At 53.9% G+C, this 24,090-nt stretch overlaps 8 protein-coding genes across 8 annotated transcripts; 3 read left to right on the forward strand and 5 right to left on the reverse strand.

Annotated features, from left to right (window-relative positions):
- Nucleotides 1–13: 13 nt before the first annotated feature.
- On the reverse strand, nt 14–1,520 carry BDZ83DRAFT_388902 (3-hydroxyisobutyrate dehydrogenase). The gene is made up of 3 exons (XM_060502771.1): nt 1,224–1,520; nt 989–1,162; nt 14–776 (listed from the first exon to the last, which is right to left on the reverse strand). The coding sequence occupies exons 1-3, from the start codon at nt 1,335–1,337 to the stop codon at nt 54–56; spliced, it is 1,011 nt and encodes a 336-aa protein (XP_060363568.1). The 5' UTR covers nt 1,338–1,520; the 3' UTR covers nt 14–53.
- Nucleotides 1,521–2,832: 1,312 nt separating this feature from the next.
- Nucleotides 2,833–4,214, reverse strand: BDZ83DRAFT_753465 (KilA-N domain-containing protein; the record flags this gene model as incomplete). Its single annotated transcript, XM_060514351.1, has 3 exons — nt 2,833–2,863; nt 2,925–4,086; nt 4,139–4,214. The coding sequence occupies 3 exons, from the start codon at nt 4,212–4,214 to the stop codon at nt 2,833–2,835; spliced, it is 1,269 nt and encodes a 422-aa protein (XP_060363569.1).
- A 3,252-nt stretch (nt 4,215–7,466) lies between these two features.
- On the forward strand, nt 7,467–9,841 carry BDZ83DRAFT_626140 (immunoglobulin E-set). The gene is made up of 4 exons (XM_060508542.1): nt 7,467–7,927; nt 8,782–9,104; nt 9,164–9,212; nt 9,270–9,841. Exons 1-4 carry the CDS (start codon nt 7,831–7,833, stop codon nt 9,398–9,400), a joined length of 600 nt encoding a protein of 199 aa, XP_060363570.1. The 5' UTR covers nt 7,467–7,830; the 3' UTR covers nt 9,401–9,841.
- On the forward strand, nt 9,578–10,059 carry BDZ83DRAFT_388956 (uncharacterized protein). The gene has a single exon (XM_060502772.1). The coding sequence runs from the start codon at nt 9,707–9,709 to the stop codon at nt 9,962–9,964; it is 258 nt and encodes an 85-aa protein (XP_060363571.1). The 5' UTR covers nt 9,578–9,706; the 3' UTR covers nt 9,965–10,059.
- BDZ83DRAFT_626143 (Metallo-dependent phosphatase-like protein) lies at nt 9,842–11,324 on the reverse strand. Its single transcript, XM_060508543.1, has 3 exons — nt 11,007–11,324; nt 10,695–10,949; nt 9,842–10,614 (listed from the first exon to the last, which is right to left on the reverse strand). The coding sequence occupies exons 1-3, from the start codon at nt 11,137–11,139 to the stop codon at nt 10,154–10,156; spliced, it is 849 nt and encodes a 282-aa protein (XP_060363572.1). The 5' UTR covers nt 11,140–11,324; the 3' UTR covers nt 9,842–10,153.
- A 1,586-nt stretch (nt 11,325–12,910) lies between these two features.
- Nucleotides 12,911–13,982, reverse strand: BDZ83DRAFT_389004 (uncharacterized protein). The gene has a single exon (XM_060502774.1). The coding sequence runs from the start codon at nt 13,721–13,723 to the stop codon at nt 13,109–13,111; it is 615 nt and encodes a 204-aa protein (XP_060363573.1). The 5' UTR covers nt 13,724–13,982; the 3' UTR covers nt 12,911–13,108.
- BDZ83DRAFT_388999 (uncharacterized protein) lies at nt 13,947–16,715 on the forward strand. Its single transcript, XM_060502773.1, has 4 exons — nt 13,947; nt 14,020–14,357; nt 14,443–16,470; nt 16,524–16,715. The coding sequence occupies exons 2-4, from the start codon at nt 14,242–14,244 to the stop codon at nt 16,534–16,536; spliced, it is 2,157 nt and encodes a 718-aa protein (XP_060363574.1). The 5' UTR covers nt 13,947; nt 14,020–14,241; the 3' UTR covers nt 16,537–16,715.
- Nucleotides 16,716–17,507: 792 nt separating this feature from the next.
- Nucleotides 17,508–18,471, reverse strand: BDZ83DRAFT_653032 (cell surface protein; the record flags this gene model as incomplete). The annotated part of the gene is made up of 2 exons (XM_060510582.1): nt 17,508–18,280; nt 18,363–18,471. 2 exons carry the CDS (start codon nt 18,469–18,471, stop codon nt 17,508–17,510), a joined length of 882 nt encoding a protein of 293 aa, XP_060363575.1.
- Nucleotides 18,472–24,090: the final 5,619 nt, after the last annotated feature.

Genomic DNA, 24,090 nt, shown 5'->3' on the forward strand with positions numbered 1-24,090 from the left:
TTCTCAGAACGCTTCAAACATCTAACTTCCCAGGTTGATGGATGACTGTACTTTTACTCCTTGCCTCCCAAGTACCGATAAACGACGGAAAAGTCCCGCCCTTTACAGGCCTCCTCAGCCTCAGCAGAAGCATACACCTCCGTCGCCTTGCCCGCCAACTCCAACTTGGCACCAGCCTCCCGCGCAGCAACGACAGCCAACCCAAGATCCTTGCGCATCAACCCGATACCGAATCCGCCCTTATAATCCCGCCCCGCGGGACTCCCCTCGACGACGCCCTTGACGGGGTTATTCACCTCGCTAGGCCAGCACTTGCCCGTACTAACATTGATCACGCCCGCGAGAACCTTAGGATCCAACCCCCACTTCATACCCAGGTTCATCGCCTCGGCCGTAGCAATGTTGTTAATGGCCAGCAGGTAGTTATTCGCCAGCTTCGCCGAAAGTCCCGTCCCCTGCTGGCCGCAGTGCAGCACGCGCCGGCCCATGCGCAGGAGCGTCGGCTCGACGGTGGGCAGGTGCGTAGCGTCGCAGCCGAGCATGAAGGTGAGCGTGCCGGCTGTGGCGCCGACGACGCCGCCGGACATGGGGGCGTCGACGAAGGTGCCCTGGTCGCTGGTCGATGCCGAGACGGAGGCGGCGACCTCACGAGACGAGGAGGGGTCGATAGTGGAGCAGTCTATAAAGGTGCGTTTGCGGGACGGCAGGTCTTTGAGGATGGAGGCGTAGACTGCTTTGACGTGGGATGGTTCGGGGAGAACGGTGATGACGGTGTCCTGGTGAGTCTTGTTAGTGTTCATGCCTTTGGTATTGATGTTGAAATTTAATAAATGTGGCATAAGGTTCTCGAGATCAGAAGACTTAGGAAGTTGCTTTACTCAGTGGACGGATGTAGGCCGCCTCATAGTTGGCAAAACAGTTTTAAGAATGCATCATAGAGCAAAGATGGTTCATCTTGGAAGATGGAAAAGAAAACATGGCAACTTACAGCTTCAATTGACGCATCTCGTGCAGTGTCAACAACGGTAACCTTTGCGCCGCCGGTCTGGGACTGGTCCATCTCCTTTGCCAGGTTGGAGACGGCGTCCTTGTTGATATCAAAGATGCGAATCTCATCTTTGGGACTCAGCTTGGATTGAAGGTTCTTGGCCATTTGGTAACCCTGAAATGGAACAGTTAGCTTATTGAAGGTTCCAATGCCATTGGGTTACAAAGGGCCATACCATTTGTCCTAGGCCGATGAAGCCATAGCTCTCCAACCGCCGCTGTGTTGTCGCAAAGCCGCGTTGTCGTTGGACGAGTCTCGGCAGAGCTCGCAATGTGGAAGCTGCCCGCATCTTGTGGAATGTATTCCAGTTTCAGATGAGGAAACGCAACAGATACTTGAGTGAAAGCGAAAAAAAAAAAAAAGGAGACAGAGTACACTCAAAACCGCAAAGATGTAAGTGTACAATGCTCTTGTTCAAAGTTGGATGAGAGACGGGCATTCTAGCCGATCGTAACCCCAGCTTTCCTTCCACTTCACCCACTTGCGCGCTGCGGGGGAGCGACGGTTATCCGGGGAGCCGGCCATTGCCGGTGTTAGCCACGCCCGCTCGTGCCTACCCCGAATGAGGCATACTGGCGACCTTGGCCCCTCCCCCGTCATCCGAGACCTTTGTCTCCCAACCCATGCATTGGCGCGTCTGTGGGAGCGGCCCTGGATGGATTGGAGAGGAAAAGAGTGGTTCCGCACCCCTTGCAGATGATGCTAAGAATACTGCATGGTGCCAGAGAAACGTATGGGTATAATAACGTCGCTGGAAAAAGGTCAAATCTGAGCTCGGCCTTCTACTCACGATAGAATGGTGAGTAGGAAAGGAATCACTTTTGCTTTTCAGACATCGTCAGAAATTTCTCTTATATGCCGTGGCATGTGGACCGAATGACATCAGTTTGACAAACATCATCTCCATTGCCGATGGAGACAGTTGAGACGACGATGGAGACTGAAGGGATAAGTGGTGGAGATTTCGGCGAGGAACTGACTCTTCACCAAGGGCCTTCCATGAAATGATGGGACGTTTGACTGAGTAATAGACGGTTGAGCCATTGTTTTCTACCAGCAGCGGTTGGGGTAGGCTAAAGACAAGGGCCTCGTACAGCCAACTTGCAACATACAAGCCAGTCAATAACCCAAGCCTCTCATTATTTTCTGTACGAAGGTATGTAGTCGGGTACTACGTGGAAGGAAGTTGTGGAGTGACTCGGACAGAAACCGAATGAGGCTCTGCTTGAGTGAAATGGAGCATTCGGGTAGCTGGATTCACAAGTACAAAACGTATCCTGGTCATGATAGGTACATGATGCCCACATTCAGTAGGGATAACAACATAACACCCTTTGACTGTCTACGAGTGACATAATTGTCAAGACGATAACGCCTCGAAGAAGCATCTCTTGCAACGCATGCACCGTATCCCATTCGACGCCCAAAAGCAGAGAAATACCTAAACAATACATCAACTACAATTGCCTCAATCCTGAACCACGGCCTTGCCCTCCCGCGTATCCCCCCATCGCCGTAGAGACGATCTCAATGTACACTTATTTGATCCCACCCAATATTCCACAAGCAACGAGTGAAAAGAAAGCTGGCCCGAGTGCCCTCGGGCTCTATCTGGGTATGATGAGTAAGGCAATAAAACGATATAGAAAGGCTGCCGCCGAGTCCTCGCCCTGGAAAACGGGATTGAGGTAGTCAGAATATCTGATATTCCACGACTGAGTATCAACCATCTTCACTGCAACCTAGAGCCCCCCCGAAATGCTCCCGACACGTCAAATGACGTCTCAGAAAGAACCAACAAAGTACGAGAATGCGCTGCATGTTTTGTTAGCCGATTTTAGTCCCATATGGCAATGAGCAGATCAGAGGCACATACCCAACGGCCAGTGACACGGCACTCAGACCAAACAAAGCCCGGTTCCGTACGCGGAGCTTCTTGACCTGCACCTCGGTGGTCTTGGCCTTCTTCGACCGTGGCTCCTCGACGACCTCCTTCTCCTCATCCTCATCGTCACCTTTTGAAATCTCCTCGGCTCCGCGCTTGCTCTTGGCCTTGGGGCTGTCAACACCTTCTGACTTGACGGCAGCTGCCTCGACCATTTGCTTCGCCTCCGCAATCATACGCGCAGTCTCCTCAGCAGATGGTGGCTCTGCGCTCAACAGAGGAAGCTCTAGTGACACGGCAGTGTGCTTGGTCTCGTTGCCGTCCTCATCCGTCTTGATATTTTGGTCAACGATGACTTTGGCCTTAGGCTCCTCTTCCCTGGCCTCGAAAACAAGCACTGGTTCCGTCTCGACGGTCTTGACAATGGTCTTGATCTCCGCCTCGGCGTCCTTGTCTTCTTCAATAACGCCATTGACTTCCAGCTTAGTGGCAATTGTGGGCGTAGATTCTCTGGGCTCAACAGAGTCGGCCTTGGCCCTGCGCTTCCTCGGCGATCGGACAGGTCTAGGGAGTGTCGTGGCAGCGGCGGCCTTGGTAGGGCTTGCTGAGCGGCGAGATCGAGTGCTGCGAGGGAGGGAAGTCGGGGTAGGAGGAGCAAGCTGAGGGTGAGCCTTGAGGAGCTCGTACTTGGGGGGCGCCGTAATCTTCTTGGGAGGGCTATCGGGGGTGTTGGAAACGGCAATAGTAGCGGGATCCAGCAGGGCGCGGATCCAAGGCCCAACGCCGTACTCCTCAGCCAGTGCCAAAGCGTGGTCTGGGGGGATCCAGACGTTGCCGGCAGTCTCCTCGGGGCTGGTAGAAGCGAGAGACTTGATGTACTTGCGTTCGGCCTCTTCCTCGGCGGCCTCGGCGTAGGGGAAAGTGGCCTTGAACATTCCTGTCGCAGAAACAAAGCCATCGTGGCTGCGTCGCATCAAGAAGTAGCTGTTGGGGCTGGACTTGAAGATGCCAGAGACGATACCCTTGGGCAAGGGAGCGCGGAGGTGGGCATAGTCGAAGACACCGAGAGCAGCGCCTTCCCCTTCGGCCAGGTTGACCATCTTGGCCGTCAGCTGAGTCTGACCGAGTCGACGACGGGCTACGAGGTCATCGTCTAGAGCCTGGTTAGCAAGCACAAAGTGCTAGGCGCAGTCAATTGTTCCTACAACGGGGCACATCCTCAGTCATGAGGGAGTTGCGCTTTGCGGGCAGGTGCCGCTCGTGAGCTGTAGCAGAAGGCATTCCGGAAGTGTGGGACGGAGCGCGCAAAATTGGCGATTAAATTGGGTACGTTCAAAGGAAGTTTGCGATGCGCGCTGGCGGCAATCGAGGAGTGGTGTCTTCCAGGTCGCGTGGACGATGGGCTCGATCGGAGGAAGGGACTGAATCGTCGCGTCAGTTTGGGACAGTTAGGAGCGCATAGGCGGCGCGCCCAGAAAAAGAAAAAGAATGATGGTGAGATGTGTGGTAGGTGTCGCTTACCGAAGACTCGTTGGAGCTGACGGGAGTTGGCGATGGAGTTGGATCCTCGGAGTGCCGACGTGACGTGACGGGTCTGTCGCGTAAAAAAAAAAAAAAGAAGGGTGCAGGGGTGGGTTGGCGATGCGGTCGATGAAGAAGAAAGATTATAATTGATTGTAGGCAATGGAAACAGCGATCCCGATAAGGGCACAGGCACAAAGGGCAAAGCTGTCTCAAAGGATGGATCGAGGGGAAGAAAGAATATGGAGGGAATGTGTGTGAGAGTGAGGTGTGTGGTAGTGGTGGTGTGAAGGAAAGAGGGAGGGACGAGTCGCGGGATGAGAGAGAGCGAGAGGTGGTGGTGACTTGTGAGGAGGAGAGTGAGAGGAAAGGGAAGGAAGAGAGGCGGCCGGGACGGTAAGAGCCTGAAGCTGGGCGACTTTTGCGCGCGCAAATTGGAGCGGCACCTCACCACTCGACGGGAGTCTCCAACAGCGTGTCTCGTCCACCGGGAAGCACCAGCAGCCAAGGTTACTAAGGTACTAGCAGCAGCAGCAGCAGCAACAGCAGAGAGCAGCGGGAGTCTGAGAAAATGAGAGAGCTTCACCTCAAACTTTGGGGGTCCTCCTGCTCATTGGGTAAGATTGGAGGGAGGGGTGGAACTGCGGGTTCGGAAAGCGAAGCGTGACGGCGTGACCCTGACGCGAGAGAAGCCTGAAGGTCGGAGAGCACGTAAAAGGCACTATTGGAACGAGATATGCGACATAGATAGCTACTTCATCTATGTGGGGTTGCTGCACCACATCATATGTATCTTTCTATCGCGACTGCCACTTGCCGCATTTGACGACCAGCACTCCCGGCGCTTTCCCCGGAAATGCAGTAGGCAAGTATGAACGGATACATCCTGCCAGTGCCAGCTGCGTAAAGTCGGAAGAAAAGTCCCTGACTCCTGAGAAAGGAGGGAAGGAAGATTATCGATGCGACGGTCCCTTCCTTCTTTGCCTTTACCCGTCGCGTGACCCATGTCGCTTCCGAAGCCAAGCCGAGAGAAAGTCGAGATTTCGACACTTTTCTGTCCCGGTGAGCACACGTTTCCTCAGAGAAGCTCTTCGCCCCCCAGTCAGTCCCCAACAATTCTCGTCGCGAACGCGCAAAGCTTTGAACACCCTGGACGCCGTTCGCAGTCTCCAGCCATGGAAGCGGAGACAATCGAGCCACAGGCCACAGGCTTCTTCAAGCTCAAGAGGGTCCAGTGTCTCTCTTCCCTTTTTACTACTGTACTCCGTACTTCTCCAGCATGTCACGCATGGGTATCCCCCCTTTCAACTTGGCCGCCATCCTTTCGTTGCACCGAGATTGAAAGCGGCGGCAGCACCATAGTCCGCAGCGCGGGGGGCCCGCACCCGGCTGCGATTGTGCCTGGCAACGGGCGAACTGCAGCTATCCCGCCTTCAGCCCATCATTTGACCACGTTTCCCCCAACCCGTGCATTGCAGTATCTACCTACCTTACAGTATTAGCTGCAGCTGCTGCAGTCTAATCGATAAGGCAACAGTGATCGCTCGAGTCTTGGGTTTGACTGACTCAAAAGGAAGCCCATCTATCTCGTCGCCATGTATCCGTACCTGGGACGAATGAATGAGGCCGATGGTCAGTCTCTAGAGTTCCTCATCTCGCCTAGGCCGAACAGAAAAAGAGACGGATCCAGGAACCAAGTACAATAGGACACTGCTGCCAGAGTAACGCAACAGCGCCAGACTAGCTGATACACGACGCCCCTATTGCTGAATTCTTGATGGCTTACAGACCGGAACCCAATCAGAACCACACAATGTAGAAGTTTTCTTGCTTTTCTTGCTTTTGGTGCTTCTTGATCTTCAAATGGTCTGAATGCTGATGGAGTCGGCTCAGTATAGATATTACATAACCATATTGTGAAAGCTGCATAAATGTACTGAGCTCTTCTGAGCATAAAACCCCTCAGATCATACTAATGCAAATAAGCCCGAAAAGATCCACTACACAGAAGCTCTGGCCTCCGGCAACGATGCCGCTGCCAGCAAGCAAGCTCTTCAACACTGGCACACTAGCAAGGCATCATCCGTACCTACTTGACGGATGGCCCGCATGAAGCCATTGCCACCTGTCAAGCGCTGACTTACCACTGAATACACAATGTTCTCATGTTGTGTGGTGCGAGTGTTTATGTTAAGTGCCAAGGTCGAGCAAAGGTCGAGCAAAGGTACACGGGATGAAGTAAGCGAGTGTTCATTCTGTGCCTTATTCGCGGTCTCCCGTCTTGGGCAGTGGACGGGAGAGCACTGAATTTCAGAAGCTTGTCGATTGTGCCCCTCATCAGGAACCATTCCAGACCGCTCATCCGGCCGATACACGCAAAATCGTGGTTGATATCGATGGATGCTCTCCCCTTATCCTCCCATCCCGTATCGAGATTGGCTGCAGAAGACACTTGGAGGGGCAGAAAACTGCATAGCAACCTACCTTAGGTATTTGTATCTAGGTATCTAAGTACCTCAGGTACACAGCTACTTGGCCCCCCTGGGGCACCTCCATTGGCTTGGGCAATGTGGAACGGGAAGGTCGCACGGCATGAGATACATCGAGGGGCAGCAGCAATCTTCCATTCAAAGAGGTTGGAGTCTTTTAATCTTCGTTCCCTCATCAGAGCCATAGCAAAGCAACATCTTCAGTCAGCACAGTCACCTTTGTGCTCTGAGTATCTTACTTCAAAGGAGAGGAGACACACAGGAGGGAGGGCTTTGGTGATTGTGCCTGGTTTCGTGTGTGAAGTTCCATCTTGTTCCAGATGTTGGCCAATCAATGCAGGCTCGGACCCATAAATCTATCGACCAATGAAGTCTCTCGTTTCGTCCAGTCAAGGCCGGTCCTGAATCCATCAGAGCCCACTTTACAGCGCCCACAGTCCCCCAACTGGCCCTGACGCGGTGACGCTTCCCCAATGCCCCCCCCCCCCCCTGCCTCGTCGATTTTTGGCTGGCACTGGCTGGGAAGAAGGTAGACCCAGACTCCCAGACCCAGCCAGACCTGAGCAGAATGAGGGGCAACGGGAAGCGGTGACCTTTGACCTTTGCCGTGCGCTGCTGCTTTACGGCTTGCCTCGCCTTGACTGGCCGGGGACAAGCCATGGCCTTACCTCAACTCCATTCGCCCTGACCTTACCACCATCCTACCTGATCCTCAACTTCTCTCCCTCCGAGTAAACATTGTCGCAGCCTTCCAATCTACGGCCTCATCACACACGTGTGCTACATTCCTCTCGTAGCCTCCTCCGATACACCCGCTCCCGAACCAGCTCTAGAGCTCAAGCTCCAGCTCCAGCTCCCACATTTACCCCACCATCACCATCATCACCATGGCTTCCCACGAGCAAGAGGACACCATGCCCGAGGAGACTCAGGGCTACAAGCTCTCCCAACCCAAGCAGAGTCTGGCCGAGTACCAGAAGATGGGTAAGTCTTTGACTGAGTATTGAATCTTGATCCCCATCTGGTTCCTTTCAGTTCTGGGTGCTGTTGTTTGGGGGCGGGATAGCTCCAGCTGGGTCCCTCCAGAAATGCCCCTCACACCTTTCTTCACCTTGCTTTTGGATCGGTGTGGGCAAGATGTGAGCCTCTCCCATCTCTGCACTCACCTCGGTGACAGGAGATGATGTGCTCAACATCCATCTCATGGCACAATCCACCAAGAACCGGTAGGACAGGAAGGCACCCAGCTGCTTGCACCTTCCTCATCTACGCCCACACCCATTCTCACACTCATTCTCACATTCATTCTCACACTTCATTCACCTTCACTGCCTTTCAACCACTTTTTTTCATTATCACCATCACCATCACCATCACCGGCACCAACCTCAATTTTGACTTTTCCCTTGTCACCACTGCAATATCGATACCATAAGCGCCTTACATGTGATATCCTCTCATTACCATGGAGGCGTTATATCAGGTTATGCGTCGCATGATGCAGAGGCGCAACCGCAATAACGCCCTCACCAACCGGAACTCCATTGAGCTTCCCCCTGCTCCCCTCTCAACTCCCTCGGGATCGCGTCCTCAGTCAATTAAGATGATGGAGGAGAGACACCTTCACCGAGAAAGAGCTCTGTCACGCCCTGTTCCTCCCAACCCTCCCAACTCGCCCCGCCTTCAAGAAAACATGCTCACTCAAGATCCCAACCTTATTCGGGATTTTTATATGTCCCCCCTTGTTGTCAAGGCAGCACATGGCCCAGCTGTTCTGGAGCCCTTGGCTCTGGAACAATACGAGATGAGAGACGAACAGCCGACTAACAGCACCACAGACGAGAACGATGAGTCTCTTCAGCGCTACAAGGAGTCCCTCGGCCTTGGCGGCGGCAAGGACCTCTCTGACGCTTCTGACCCCCGCGTCTGCATCATCCTCTCCCTGACCATGGAGTCTCCCGGTCGCGACCCCGTCACCATCGACCTGGCTGCTCCTGGCTCTGAGGCGACCCTGAAGGACAAGCCCTTCAAGATCAAGGAGGGTGCCAAGTTCACCATGGTCGCCAAGTTCAAGGTCCAGCACGAGATTCTCAGCGGTCTGCAGTATGTCCAGGTCGTCAAGCGCAAGGGAATCAAGGTCAGCAAGGACTCTGAGATGCTGGTTAGTTAATCCTTTCTTCACCTTTATCTCATCATAGTGATGCTGACTGTTATCCCTAGGGCAGCTACGCTCCCAACACCGACAAGCAGACCACTTACACCAAGCGCTGTAAGTTTCCCTCCTGAACTGTGTCGTTTGATGTAGTAATACTGACCCTTTGCACAGTCCAAGAGGAGGACGCTCCTTCCGGCATGCTGGCCAGAGGTCACTATAACGCTATCTCCAGCTTCGTTGACGACGACAAGAAGACTCACTTGACCTTTGAGTGGTCTTTCGACATTGCCAAGGACTGGTAGAGTGGACGAGGCCCTGATGGCTGAACTACTCTCTCGCCCTGCCATCATTCTCGTCGACCCGAAAAGCTGTCTCGTCGCTCTCGTCTATAACTTGGTCTTCCGAACTTAATCTCTTTCTAGGAAGGAGAAGTCGCGCATCGGTGGATCCGAACCCGATCATGGTTGGGAGAACATATGTAGTGGAACTCGAGGTAGGCAGGCAGGACAACATCTCACTCGTTCATACACAACACGAAAAGAATCAAAAAGGTCAAACCAGGCACGGCCAACACGCGGGAAACATGGGTGGTGGACCAGGCCGATGAAATGCCCTTTTCTTCTCTTGCTATACAACACACACACGCACACTCCCACAAATTTTGCTCTCAACCTCTTACACTGGTTATTGCACATGAAGTCACGATTACAAAAACAAAAATTGGACGGTTTAGATGGCAGATACTTTTTTTCGTTCTGCTGGGTCATCATCTCTTGTGCCCAAGCTACCAAAAATACAGATCCCTTGGGATCCTCATCAAATGTTCGTATATAGGTTCGTCCCGAGGCATGAAGCGTAAGACGTGACTGACACCTTTTCAATGTACTCTAATCGTGGTGGTCTCTTCCACCTGGCCATTCTGATCATGACCGTATATGAGGAACAGCTTGGCGATGCACCTGAACCTGGGCTCAGACCATACCCCATTTTCTTGCTCCTGTATAAATCATCCCCGTCTAAGGACGTCTAGGCATTGAATGCAGACTCCAGCCGCGCTACAAAAAGTAATCGGGAAGGGAGTTGCCATCTGCCTGCTTCTCTCCACCACCCAGCTGCATGTCTTTATGCTGGTCATTCTCTGGTGCTGCAGCAAAGACGTTGAAAAACCTCTCGCCGGTATCGCTGACCTCCAGAACACTGGCCATATTTCCACATCGGTAGCAGTAGTTGGGCGCACTCCATACTGTACTCAATCGATCGTCATATAAAACTTGAAAGCCCTCCTGGCACAGCTGGTGTGCTCTTAGAATGTGGTCCATATTGTTGACAGCCAGGAACTTCTTGACCACTTGTGCGCCAAAAGTATAGCCAGCTCCACGTGGACTGAGAGAGAACTCGTCGCGCTCGGGATCTGGGTCAGACCAGACTAGATCGGCCATGGGGCCTTCGTGAGGAATCTCTCGGAAACGATCGATGATGACGATTTGGTCGATGGAGTGAATGGATGGGGAGAGGCCTGGCGCATACAAAATTAGCAAACAGTCGGTACTGGTAGCAGCGGCGTAGGCACGCGCGTGGAGATTGAGGCTGGCTTACCGCCGTGGACGCAAAAAATCTTATCGTTGATGACCACGCTCAAGGTCAGAAAATCAAACATGTCAGTGAAGTAGTGCCACACATTGGCATTTCCGTATTTTCTTGAACACTCGGTATAGAAGCCATAGGACTGAGTGACGCCGCGAGACTCATGGTTGCCTCGGATCAAATGCACGCGATTGGGGTATCGAAGTTTCAAGCACACAAGCAAAGATATCGTTTCAACACTGAACATGCCGCGGTCGACGTAGTCGCCTGTTGGGCAGCCGGTCAGTAAGATTTTGCATTCCAAGCTTCTGATCCAGAACGTACCCAGAAACAAATAATTGGTGTCTGGACACCAGCCACCGATTTTGAAGATCTCGATCAGGTCGTAGAACTGGCCATGAATATCGCCGACGACGGTGACGGGGGCGCGAACGTGGACAACGTTGCTCTCGCGCATCAGCAGCTCTTTCGTTTTGGCGCAAATGGCCTCGATGACGGATTCGGCGAGAAGTTCCCTCTTGTACAAGCGTGAGATGCACTCGTCGAGGTCGACGGAAGCTGTAGCAGCATGGCAAGGTCAGAGAAGCTGCACAGCTAGGGGGACAAGAGCAATTCTTACCTGGAAGGCCGGGCATCTTTGACGTGGTGGTATGCGACAGCAGCTGTGAGGCCGGCGGTATCTAGTTGGTTTTGGGGTGGAAAAGGTGTAGCAGGACTACAGCAAAGGACTGTCGCAAAGGTCGGCGGTTCAAGAAGCAGGTCGTCGGAGACCACTTCTACTCAAGAGGCGGGCTATGTGTATTGGGGAGCTTCGTGGTCGTAATAACATGATCGAGGACGACGTGTCTTTACATGGAAGCAGGAAGCGCGGCGGCAGAATGGACAAAGTGAACGAGTCGAAGCGCAGACCGAATCGATGAAAGATGGGGGAAAAGGGGGGGGGGATAATGGTGCACGCCTGTGTTGGGTGGGCTTTAGGGTCGTCGAATAGGTGGCTCAAGATTCCCAGTCGCCGAGAGCACAAGAGAGAAAGAGAACGAAGGGAAACGACGTGTAGGTAGGTAGGCCGTGGCGATGCCCTCGGGAAGAGAGCGTGGTGAGGTAAGCTAAGGTAAGGTAAGGTACCTTATTCTTCAGTCGCAGTTGAACATTCTTTTTGGGATGGATGGGTGGCAGCTCTGGCGGCGGGCAGCGAGGGACGTCATGCTGCAATGGAAAGACGACGCTCATCTCAAATTGGAAGCAGCTTTGGGGGGGGGGAAGCTCGGGCCCAGCTGAGAAATCCCATCCAAACATCAGACACTTCACCTGCTCACGTACGTTACCGCGTGCTTACCTAAGGCAGAGTACTCTGGAAGACGAGATGTGATTGGGCTTGGCTACATTTGACGGCCCCGCATTCAAACGTGGCAGGTGGCAGACACGGCAGGCTCGAGGCGCTTACGTACACATCAGCAACATACCTCGGGGATTTAGGGGGTTGTCGTTCGCTACAAGCCCCGAGGTAGCGAAACGCTGCAGAAGCGCTGGAACTGCACCACTGCGCAAGGTGGTGGATGAATGGGCAAGAGGGCCATTACTGGCCAAGGAAGCCCGGACTTGCCAGGTCAGCAGGGGGGCGGCGTCCATCCATCCTGCAACGGCTGGGCTCATATAAAGTCACCTTCATTCCCCCCTTCTGGTTTGGCATGGCGGGTGCGCCCTTTTCTTTTCCTCACCTCACAGTTGCGTCCGTACAAGTCACCTCCGCTACCAATCTGATGGTATTCGTCCCGTTCCCGCCGGGTCGACGAGCTTCCCATTCATTGTCATTTCCTCCGCTAGCGGCAGCTTTTGGTTTGCGATTTCAGAGAGACAGACAGAATCCTGGTTGCTGCTGAGAGCCCTGGGAGTGGACTGTAGTTCGATACTTCATTTCTTTGGTTGTTTTCAGACGCGTTCATCATTCACACACTGGGATATGCTGGGCTGCCGACCCCGTCCGCTCAGATCAATCCCTCACCGTCTCCAGGATTCAAACAGCACCTGATATCTGGATCGTCACAAGAAAGCAGCCATACTTTCCCTGCACCTTGGTTTTCCCTCAATCTCCTAGGCACCGACGTCTTTCTCGGTCTGCCAGCTGGTCTTCTTAAGATGCCACGCCCGTCTATCTCTCTACCTTGGTCTCCATTCGAATCTAGAATACCTAGCATTTCTTTCATTTTCTGTCTTGACCGTTTCATCTTGCTCCTGGTTGAACTCAGATGCCCTGCGCCTGCGTCTGCGCGATGGACTAGCATCTAGATGCTCCCAGTTGAGATATTCGAATCTCTACCTTTTCAAGCCTCGCTCGAGCAGCTTCAAATTGCCCTTGAGCATAGCATATCACCATGGCCTGCCAATCTAGCCCAATGACAGCAGTCCCAGATGTCCTATGAGACTTGTCATGTAGTCAGATATTGCCCCTCAAGATCCTTGTTTCTCAGATGATCTGGATGCACAAAGACAGTGCGTGCTTCACAACTAATGCATGATATGCCACCTGCGGTCTTTGATGCTGCAGGCTGCACGTCGAAATCCGCCCCCCACAAGGCACAAGACATGTACGACTTGCAGCAAATCAAGCTGCGTTGTCTGTCAGCTACTTGCTGCCTCTTCCCAATGTTCTCGAGTCTGGCTAAGGTAGACCGTGTCTCCTGCTGTCCTGTCCTGCCCTGCCCTACGGCCTGCCTTGCCGAAAAAGAAAACATGACATCCGGCCCGATGAATTTCCGGCCCCTTTCAGCCTTCCGTGCGGACGGGAAGGAGTTGCCGTGGGTGTTCAGCTGTGCCTCACTGGGCAGGTGCATTTGCCCCACTTTACGCCTGAGCCTGGGCGCGCAGCCTTCGTCTTTGGTCAACTTCGTCGCGCTTTCCCACAACCTCATCCCAGTCTGCCCCCCTCTGGAATGAGACAAAGCCCACGATAGTCGCCTGGTTTGGGCCTCGCCATCGAGAATCCTCACTTTGGAGGTTGGGTTACGGCTTTCATCACCAATCCATCTTACATTTCCCCTCATAGTACGGCCATCAATAGGCGATGCGTCACTTCAGACTGCCTAGGCGCATCCACTAAAGACCTTTGAAGGCTTCGAGGCATCCGTCACCTTCATCAAAAGACTGCCTGCCATCTCGTGTCTCAGTCAAATCAAGAGACTATCTCCTATCCACCACTACCTACTCTGGGGTCGGCCATTATCGGGCATCTCATTCACCTGCTGTAAGCGCAGCGCGGAACATCAAGGTTTGCGTTTCTTACTCTCCTTCCCCGTCTTTGGCGAGCACCTTCTGATATATCAAGTCTTCTCTAATTCAGCTCGTGTTGGCAACCTATTTCGTACTATCTTTGCTACTAGTATAGGGGTACCTCCACCCTTCTATACTTCTTCTCCTTGCTGGGTCACTTTCGGCTCATATATGCTATCCATTTTCTCGTTACCTCGGTCGCGCTACTCCCAACACTCTCATTGATCTCCCCTTCTGGGTCTGGGCCAAAGCTGTACGCCAACCCAAGAGTCGAGACACACCATTATCAACCATGGCCGAATACGCGCCAGGTATGGGGCCGTCTATGAAAGAGCCAAGCTGCATCAATTGTGGCGGTGTTGGACATTGGGCCGTAGCTTGCCCGGAGCCTGTCAGAGCGAAGCCCGCGTAAGTTTCGTGATGCAGAGTCTTGTCAGACGTGACGACAACTGTTCCTTACTTCAAGTGTGAATATTGACTGACTCGACCAAAGTGGACTGTCCCGGAAAAGCACTTCGAGTGGCCATGATCATCATGGCCGGGGTGGCGAACATCAACACGGCGGACGCCGGCCGGGTGCTGTTGTGACCAAGTACTCGGCCCCACCAAGCGGCAATCCGATCGTCACTCGCTACGCGCCGCCCCCGGGTCAACCCCATGCTCCTCCGTACCCCGGCCCCCTGCCTTCATATCCGTCATATCCTCCACCTCCGAATGGCTACCCTCCCCCGCCAACAGGGAACTACCCCGGCTATTCTCAATATTCCCCGCCGCCGCCGCCTCCCCCGGGTGCCCACCCGCTACCCTCCGCTCCTCCTGCACCATACCATTATCCACCATCTGGCCAGTACGGCGCGCCTCCGCCTCCCGGTCCTTCTGGACTGCCGCCTCCTCCTTATCAACCACCACAGTATGCTGGCAGTGCTCCTTACCCTCCTCCTCCTCCTCCTCCTCCTCCATCTTACTCCTCTGGCCCTGGATATCACCCCGGTCCTCCACCTCCAGGCGGCCAGTACCCGCCTTCATATAATTCAACACCTCCGGGAGGCTATCCGCAGCCGCACTATGTGTCTCAACTGCCCCCAACACCGAATTCTCACCCTCCCTCATGGGCGCCGCCACCCCCAGGATATCCTCACCCGCCTCCTTTGCCTGGCCCTCCACGTGCTACACCCCCGGGGCTGCCACCAATTCCTCCTCCGAGGAACCAGCCGCCGCGGGACCGAAATGGGCGACAGCGCCAGGGGCATAATAATCGAGATCGTTCTCGCCGAAACAAACACGGCATTCAGTCGAAACGAGATCCTTCACAGTCTAGACCCAAGTCGGAAAATAAGGCCAGAATAGGCCCGGCACTGCCACAGGTCGAAGCTGGATCAAAGGCCGTCGAGGCGCCATCAGTCGCGAGCGATACACCTAAAAGCGTAAACATCAACATTGCTTCAGAACAGGAAGCCGATGAAGAGTACGATTGGAACTGGGAGGAAGAGATGATCTTCAAAGAACTAGACAAAACCCACCAACCCGACCCTATTGCCATGCCGCTACCGGGGCCTGAGGAATATCACGATAACATTGTGCTACCTCCGGCGTGGAACGCCACGTGGATTCAGTCTCGATTCGCAACAGAAGGCAACCTCATGGAATTCTCGCGGCCGATACGAGAAACCGAGTTCTTCGTCACGTTGCAGTACGATCCAGCATTCTGGAAGTGCCCCGAGGGCAGTACTCCCAAACAAGTCCCGGAGCCACGAGAGAGGCCCAGCACGTTCAAGTCTAGTCGCCTTCCAGGGTTTCCATCTCTCCCACCGAAACCTCCTACCCCAGAAAGCCGTGAATACCGTTTGGTCAATAATCGAAAGCGGAATTTGGACGATTCGCCATACAAGAACCCTCGAGCCAGGGGCGGCCCAGAAGGTGGTGAATGGGCGGATCATCGTCACAAGAGGCACAAGGTTGACTCGCTTCCCGGCTATAATGCCACCTCACCGCACAATCGTAGATCCAGGGAGGACTCGAGACCGGTGGATCGCTATCGTCACCAAAGACCAGAACGCACTGATTCCGATCCAGGCCAGACGCTCCTCATGTCCCTGGACGAGTCTCAAGACGCCGGCCCATCAAGGCGACTTGAAGACGCGGGTCTCCAGGACTCTGGACACTACAGCTCTCGAAATGTTCGCAGACAGACATCGACCAACAATTTCCAGGAAAGGGGGGCATCGCCGCCTATGCATCATCGCGGAACATCACGACCAGACAGTCGGCCGCATAGTCGACAGGCGTCTCGATCACGATCTCTTTCTCGTCATTCCCGCCGCCGTGGATCTCACAGCAGCCATGATGAATCACGTCCAGCTTCTAGGCAATCTGCGGCGTCCTTTGGCACTGATGCATCGGAATTATCTGCACTAGAGGCCGAGCTCCTCGGGATTGCTCCTAAGTCCAAGGGAGACCGAGATGGCAAGCCCGACGGCATGAAGATGCGCAAGCGCGTCACGAAGGTCGATTCGGCTTATAGGTAAGTCTTCCTCCAATCGCTATCTTTGCTTCCTCACTAACCCGGCATCGAAGTCGCCGATGGTGATTTGTCTCTTCTTTTGGTCCCTGAGGACGAATTTTCATGATCCAGGAATAGCACGAAAGGCAGCGGCGTGCCAGCAATGCTGCAACCGTAAACACGCAGACAGTTTCTGCACAATTGTTCGCATCGTTACACTCTAAACAGCAGCAGCCTAGACATAGAAGCACCGCCATAATACATAGCAGTCTGGCGGCATAGCATCAAGATCCGGCGTTGGGATGGAGTGAACCTGGCGGCCGAGGATTGGATCTTCGGCCTAGGAAAGGGCGTCATGGGGGTAGAATACTCGTTGAATGATTGACAACCATCTCGTTTCTTGTAATAGACACCACCCCGTCCATCTCCCTTTTCAGTGTATGTATGGCCGAGAGAGGCATGCGAATGGCCAGACCAAAATCAAATTCTCGAGAGAATCGCAATGTTTCCTCCACCGCTATTGGTCAAAAGTGTTTAGTTTCCTGCCCGCCTGACACAAGTCCGGTGTCAAGTCATGGCAAGACCGAGCAGAAGGGATATGGCCTGTGCATCAGAAGTCTATTCGGCTTCGGACGAGGGCAGAGTTTGCCGCAAAGCGTTGCTTGATTAGTATCATCGGGTCATTTTGTCTGTTCGTCATTAAGCATCTGCCCTTTGAGGCGGAGAAAGTGTCGGCGAAGAGATCTGACTGTCAGGTTGAGAAACTATGATGTCTACCGTGGTGTCATTGTCACGTAGGATCACATCACAGCGAGAATGTAGAAAGAAGTTTTTCAAACTCCGATCGGCGTCAATTGCCTATGGAAAAATGACGACCTAATAAGAAAAATAGTATGTAGGAAATAAAGAACGGTCGTTTCCAAAAAGCTCTATACCCAAGTCTGGAATCCACCGAGCCTCAGAAGTCCCTGACTTCCTGCAGCTTCGATCGAACCCCCCAAATTCCCAGGTTTGACACGCCGAGAAGATCCTCATCAAAGAATCGCTGGACAACCCGCTTATGCGCGGTTGTTGAGCTCCATACGCTTCTTGAGGCGGTAGGCAATGGCGCGCTTGCGGCCGGCGGCGGACTGGGTGAAGGCAGCAGAGCCACCGAAGGGGCCGGCACCAGCACCGTTGCGGACACGGACGACGCAGACGTTGGAGGCCATGCCGACCTTGCCGTCGCAGGTCATGCCAGCGGGCATCTGGACCTTGATGGGGAAGTCGGTGTTGGTGGCGAGGGACAGACCCTGGACGCCGAGGCCCGGGACGTCAGTGGAGACCTGAGCGCTCTGGAAAGCCTCCTCCTTGGTGCCGCCGGAGGTACCGTCGACATCAGCGGTCATGGGACCGGCGCCATCCTGGTTGATCTGGCGGAAGGTCATGGAGATGGTGCCGTCATCAGCGCAGGTGGGCATGCCCTGGGAGGCACCCATACCGGCAGTGGCGGCGACGCGGGCCTCGGGGGGGCCGTTCTGCTTGTTTCCCTTGTTCTTGCCACCGCCGCCGAAGAGGCCGGCGAGACCCTGGCGAGCGTAGAGCTCGGCGCGCTTCATGTTGGGGATGTTGTCCTCGACACCGGTGCCGGATGAGGCGCCGTTGTTCTTGGGGGCGGCAGCACCACCCATGAAGTTGTTGACCATCACGGAGGCGTCAACGGGGCCGTTGCCCTGAGTGCGGCCAAGAGGGCCGACCTCACCGGAGGCGATCTCGCGGTCACGGATGATGGCAGTGTCGGCCTGGGAGCCGCAGCCGTTGGAAGAGCAGTCACGGGGAGTTCCATCAGCGACTGAAAGGTGAGTGAGTTAGTGACTTGTGATAGACATGTGGAAGAGCAAATTGTGTTGCTTAGGAAAGTGGTGAAAGCTTACTGGTGAGACCGGGCATGGTGACGCCATTGGCGCCCTCGACGGACAGCAGCGTGCCGTGGGCAGAGACGGTAGCAGCCAGGGCGGCGACGAGGAGCGATTGGGAGCGCATTTTGAATGAGAGATTCGAGCTTGAGGAAACTAGAGTGAATCGGAGTTTGTTTTAGAGATTAAGAGATCCTATTCGTGAAGAGCCACCGGGGCTTGAGATAGGTAAGGAAAGTGGAAAAGGTGAAGAAGTGAAAGGCTTGCTTTGTTGATGCTGTGTGATGAGGTAGGAAAGAAGGTTAGATATGAGGGTGTGGACGGGACTGTTATATAGGAGATCTCGACTGGACTTGCTTGGCATTCCATATCATGGTCAGGGGGGACGAATTTGACAAATTCCTTGGGTTGAGATGGGATGGATTTTGGGTGGGAGGTTCGGAATCGGATCGTTCCATGCTGGACCAGCGTCGTAGCAAGCAAAGCAACGAAGCAGTGCGGTGCAGGCAGAGACAAGGCAAGGCCAGGCGGGTGGGCAAGCAAGCAAGCAGACGGTGAGGTTCCAGGGTCTGTTCTCAGCTGAACCTCACCTCCTTCTCCTCCTCCCATACACGCGCGCTCACACATACGCAGAGGTATGTTAGCGGCAAGCAGAGACAGAGACTCGCCCTTGCCGGCCTACCTTGCATCCCCGATCAGACCTTGCACCCTGCAACCCTTCGTCAGTGTCATTGTGTTCCCAATGGCTAGGACCTCGAAGCCGTCAGTCAAAGTCAACCTCAAGCATGGCTCGGTATCGCGTCGGCTCAAGTAGCATAGGGAAACAAGAGGAGGGGCGTGAGTAGGCTGGCTGGGGGTGTGTAGACCTCGGATTCTGTCCTTTGATTGACTTCACAGCTGAACGCGAGGGAATTGGAATTGTGAAAACCCTTCACCGTGATTCAACCAGGTGAAGTTGGGACGACAAGACCACGGCGACGTCGGAGGCGGGTCACTGGACGGTAAGCGTGGACATGCGATACGAAGGAGGCTGGGGTTTAGAAGTTGAAGCATCACAAACGGATCGCCAAGAGGTAGCTCAGAGCAAATCGCATCTACGTTGCTGGAGTCGTCTCCCAGACAGAGAGCCGTGGAAGCGTCCCGAGAATCCACCCGCCCACATACAGGTCTTGGGGGTGCTGCCAGGCTTGAATGGGTTGGGGCTACTGCGCCTCCTCGCCCTGGGGTAAGGAAGTTGCTGCGCGCGTGTGTGTTTGGTGGTGTACGGCGTGTTTAGGAGACGGAATGATTTGAGTGATGTGCAGTTTGGATGTGCGGCGAGGGGCCTGCGATGTGGAGGATGCGCGAGCATGTGTCGATGTGCTGCCGGGTTGCTAGCTCGACGCTCGAGGCTCGAGGGGGAGAGACATCGAGGGACGATGTGTGGGATGTGAAGTTAGGTTCTCTGGTGCATGAAGCTTGGCGAATCTTTGCTCGCGAATCTGTTTCAGTGGAGGTCTTGGCGACAAATGGCCGTGCTGTGCCTTGAAGTTGATTTGAGTGACGATGTGAGAGGAACACAGCAACTCAGGGACTCTGGAACTCTGCCTACTCAGGAACACGCGCGTGGCTTGTAGTCAGCAAGTCAGTTTTTAGGTGTAGGGGACGCACGAGAAGAGGCAACCAGAGTTCCGATTGGTTCAAGAGTCAGGAACATGATGCAGCCTTCTTACGGTAGCCAAGAAGTTTACGGTTTCGGTGATCGGACTGGGATACTTGGGACCTAGGGAAGATCTGGAGTTGCCAGGCAAGAGGCGAAGGGGAGATCTTCTGCGGTCTACACTACTAGGGTACTGTGAAATGGAGTATCCACTGTGATGTTCATAGGGACTCTCGATGCGCAACCGTTAAGCTCCGTCCGCTAAGCCTTCGAGGACCCGTTTATTTCCCCTGGCTAAAAGTCTTGGTAGTAAGGATTTGTATCGCCTCAGCCCTGAAGCAGGCCTGAAGAGTCTCCGCGTCCAGGCTCGGAAACGCTGGTCCACGTTTGGGAGTCAGGAAGTGCGGCCGTTGCCCTGGCCGTGTGTACAGATAGTAGTACTTTTCTTTGGTTACGGAGACATGCCGTGGCTGGTGGTGATTGTGGTTTTAGGCTTGAGTAGTTGGCGCCGGATGCATGTCAAGACTGGTAGCCCTCTCCACATCCGGGGTTAGTAGGTAGAGACACACGGTTTCGGGGTGCTCGAGTAAGCCTAAGATGAGATCTGCTGATGCCGCTGCAGTCTAGGACGGCGATTTTGGATTATTCGTGTTCCTCCGGCAGGCGATCACCCGCGATGTGCGTCCGCGATATGCATCCGAGTTGTGCGGAAGGAAGGTTTGCCTGTCGGCACCATAGTGCGACTATCTGTTTCTATGGATCAGGAGGGGTATATGGTGAGCAGAAAACCTTGTCGTGATGCGGTTGCTGCGTGGTGACGAAGAGCGAGCGAAGCATTGCATGGGAGATCGACTTAAGATCCCGCCGTTGTAGCCTGCACTAACGCGAGGAGCAAACGGTAGAACGCGGCCTGCAGCAATGGAAGCTTTCTAGCGGGCTTGGAGGGCTGTATGTCAACCGGAAGTGGTGTAGACACGCTCTCTGTCTCTGGATCCCCTTTCTGATGGGTGGTGTGTTATGACAGACGGCTGCGTGTGGTTGTCAGTGCCCCCCCCCCCCCTTCCCCATCATGAGTCTGACCCGAGGCGGCTGTGTGACCAAAGGAGAGCGGAAGAGCGTCCGAGTTACGTCAGGCCGTGCGAGGGATGCAATTGTTTCTCCAACGTGGTGGCTAGGAGCTGGTGTGACTCTGCGAGTAAGAATGTAAGACAAGCAGCATTCGCAAAGACACGGAGAAGCAGGCCCGGCCTGAGACTGACGCGAGCGTTTGTGTTCGGAGAATTACGGCGGGAAGAATACCTCGGAGACTAGGGGGGTAGCAGATCTCGTCACCTCAGCCAGGCGTGGGCGTGGCAGGGTTTGTAGGTGAATCAAGGATAGCAACGTACCGAGGCCCCCTGCTTGAAGCTTGAAACGGGAACCAAATTTAGAGGCAAAGCTTGGACTGTTTAAGCTCGTGGCATCCGAGGCAGCGGACAGCCAACTAACGCCCTATCGAATCTTGATAGGCTCTTCTTCAAGAGTCCTGCACATGGATGTCATGTAATCATCCACGTACTTACATGCATGCCTAGTACTTAGGTAGGTAAGGTAGTAGAAGCATGTAGATGCAAGTTGTGTATGGAGTACATGTAAGTGTAAGTATGTGCACAATGTACACGTTTCCTCCGCGTCATCAAACAAATATGCTTAATTGTGCATGGCAGTAGTCCTGTTTCTGCTTGGACCAGTCCTACTTTACCTAATCAAGTTGGTTGATTGATTTCTTTCTGACCTTCGTTTTCGGCTTCCTTCCCGTGCCTGTGCTTGTTCCTGGTGGCTTTCTTATTCCCCGACTACACTCCATCATCCACGACTAATGCAGGCACAATGCTAAACTAATCTATCATCCCGCAACTTTAACGTAACCCGCCCTTGGCGCATCTCACCTTTAGTCAGTTCAGCCTATTGACTTTTTCTCACAACCATACACGGGCTACTTCATGCCCTATGCCACCTTGCCATGGAACAATTGCTTGAACTTCTTTCCAAATCAATACGGTGCAACTGCCCATTGTGGTATCTCGCTTTCGTCCCTTTAGCCCCTATCCCCTCGGGATGGTTCGTTGCCATCCTCACTATGTCCTCACCTTTCTTTGCCAAGACGGTTCTAGATTCAGCGCCACCTCTCCTTCGACACATCCATGGCAAACATGGCCCAGATGGTAGACAGCCCGCCACTTGACCCTCGTCACCCTTAGATGGGCTAGCCCTGCTCCCCGTGGCTGACATGACATGTGGCTCCCGTCCGCTCTGACATGTCACCAGCAGGCGCAACACGTCTCTCAGACCTCTTCTGTGACAAGCTTGGTACACCTGGGCAGACGCTGCCGGTCAAAAGCAAAATCAAACTTGGGATAGCTGTCTGGGCCACTCACCCTTCGCGACGTCCAGCGCGCTTCTCACGTCCGCGACGGCAAGGTCACACGCCTGCGATCTCCAGCCCTGTCGCTCACCGAGCTAGCAAGAAATCCGCAACGTTCTTAGGCCGGCATCGATGTTTCCCCGACCGACTGAACATCGGTCCGCGGCGATCCATCTCATCATTCAGATTCTTCTTCACCTTGTCTCAGCGCGGATCACGATGCCTCCGTTTCCTGCCGTCTCTTCGAGGGGCTAATGGGTTCCCATCCCTACGCCTCTCTATTTCCCGAATGGTGAGTAAATGGGTTGCCGCTGCTCTCCAATGGGAAGATCCCTGACGCACCCTGGCTCCTTGATCATTCTAGAGTCCCTTCTCAAGACTCAGGCTCTTGGGGCCTTGGGCAGAACGAACTGTTGAACCAATGCCAGTCGGTGACTGATTCCAGGCACAGTTGCCAGGTTGGCCCGGGTTTGCCTTCAGGCAACTCTACAAGGACTTTGCAAAATCCGATGAAATGATTTCAATTCTTATGGTTCTGCCAAATAACCTACACGGAGGTCCCTGGTCAATACCACCCATCATTCCTTTAACCCTATTCGCCCCAAACGTTCCCTTGTCTGACATTCGTCCCTTTGTCTGGCGTCGCTCCCCTTCCTGGGCGAGTGTTGACGAATGCGAGCGTCGAGAAGACGAGATGGCCTAGCTGTTGACCAATTCCTTGCGATCTCATAACCGCATCATTCTCACACTCCAACTTACCGGTAAAAGCGTTAATAACCCGCAAAATGGAGTGATATTCTGCCCATCACTATGTTCTTCGACTTACCTCAGGGTGCTAATTTCAGCTTCCTGCACGCCCGTTCCAACCTGCATTACCGGTATCCTTTCACCATTCGCTAACGGCGGTATCTTGACCAAAAAGATGGCATCTGTGCACACCTTCGGCTTCAGACCGGACGTCAAATGCGTCGTATGCTCTCAGAGAAAGCGACACCGAGTTTGAGGGCCGTGGAGTAAAACTGAGCCGGGCTCATGATATCAACAGTGACCGGGCAAGGCGACTGCTGCGCCTGCTTATGCTTAATCACCTCATACAAAGAGACCCGAAGCTGAATGGGTCTGACAGCAATTTGTCAATTTGCGGTGCCATCTCAGGGAGTGGTTCAGATGACTTGGGCAATGGAGAAAGCTCGTGCAACGTTCGTCCACAGCGGCCATTTCCCGGGTAAGCTCGCTTGCGGTATGAGTCTCTTGCAGTCTCGCGGCTTCTGAGACAACGCCTGGTGGTGATAACCTGGTTGTCGCTTCTATTTCTGGCCTCGCAACCCAATCAGGCGTCAGGCTGTCTCTGATTGGAACTCTTTGATGGCCTCATAGACCCATCAGTCTCCCTGCTCAGACATACTCGCTTTGCCTCCATTTGCACCTCTCCATCTGGACTTCATTTCATCCTCAATTGTCGCTCGACCTAATGCTGCACTGATATGAAATTGCTTGAGACCGTCTGTCATAGTTTTCAGACTTCGCACTGCTGACTTGTCAAATTTCATCTTTTTGTCATCTAATTGCAATGCATGTCAGAGGCTCGCAGGGAACATTGGAAGTAACGGATGTAGCTCATGGCTCCCGTCCCACCTATCACTTGTCGAACGAATACGAGTACGTTAAAAAGAAATCGCAAGAGAGGAACCAAAGCCTATGTT

Source organism: Colletotrichum acutatum (assembly GCF_030867785.1).
Source record: "Colletotrichum acutatum strain CBS 112980 chromosome Unknown BDZ83scaffold_64, whole genome shotgun sequence".
Lineage (NCBI taxonomy): Eukaryota > Fungi > Ascomycota > Sordariomycetes > Glomerellales > Glomerellaceae > Colletotrichum > Colletotrichum acutatum.

Coding starts and splice junctions, on each gene's coding strand:
- BDZ83DRAFT_388956 (XM_060502772.1), top strand. CDS start 9,707: ATGCCCTTTTCTTCTCTTGCTATACAACACACACACGCACACTCCCAC.
- BDZ83DRAFT_389004 (XM_060502774.1), bottom strand. CDS start 13,723: ATGAGGGGAAATGTAAGATGGATTGGTGATGAAAGCCGTAACCCAACC.
- BDZ83DRAFT_626143 (XM_060508543.1), bottom strand. CDS start 11,139: ATGCGCGAGAGCAACGTTGTCCACGTTCGCGCCCCCGTCACCGTCGTC. Junction 10,950..11,006: donor CACCAATTATTTGTTTCTGG/GTACGTTCTGGA, acceptor GCTGCCCAACAG/GCGACTACGTCGACCGCGGC. Junction 10,615..10,694: donor GATTTTTTGCGTCCACGGCG/GTAAGCCAGCCT, acceptor TGTATGCGCCAG/GCCTCTCCCCATCCATTCAC.
- BDZ83DRAFT_388902 (XM_060502771.1), bottom strand. CDS start 1,337: ATGCGGGCAGCTTCCACATTGCGAGCTCTGCCGAGACTCGTCCAACGA. Junction 1,163..1,223: donor TCATCGGCCTAGGACAAATG/GTATGGCCCTTT, acceptor GTTCCATTTCAG/GGTTACCAAATGGCCAAGAA. Junction 777..988: donor GAGATGCGTCAATTGAAGCT/GTAAGTTGCCAT, acceptor AAGACTCACCAG/GACACCGTCATCACCGTTCT.
- BDZ83DRAFT_626140 (XM_060508542.1), top strand. CDS start 7,831: ATGGCTTCCCACGAGCAAGAGGACACCATGCCCGAGGAGACTCAGGGC. Junction 7,928..8,781: donor GGCCGAGTACCAGAAGATGG/GTAAGTCTTTGA, acceptor ACAGCACCACAG/ACGAGAACGATGAGTCTCTT. Junction 9,105..9,163: donor GCAAGGACTCTGAGATGCTG/GTTAGTTAATCC, acceptor TGTTATCCCTAG/GGCAGCTACGCTCCCAACAC.
- BDZ83DRAFT_388999 (XM_060502773.1), top strand. CDS start 14,242: ATGGCCGAATACGCGCCAGGTATGGGGCCGTCTATGAAAGAGCCAAGC. Junction 14,358..14,442: donor CCTGTCAGAGCGAAGCCCGC/GTAAGTTTCGTG, acceptor ACTCGACCAAAG/TGGACTGTCCCGGAAAAGCA.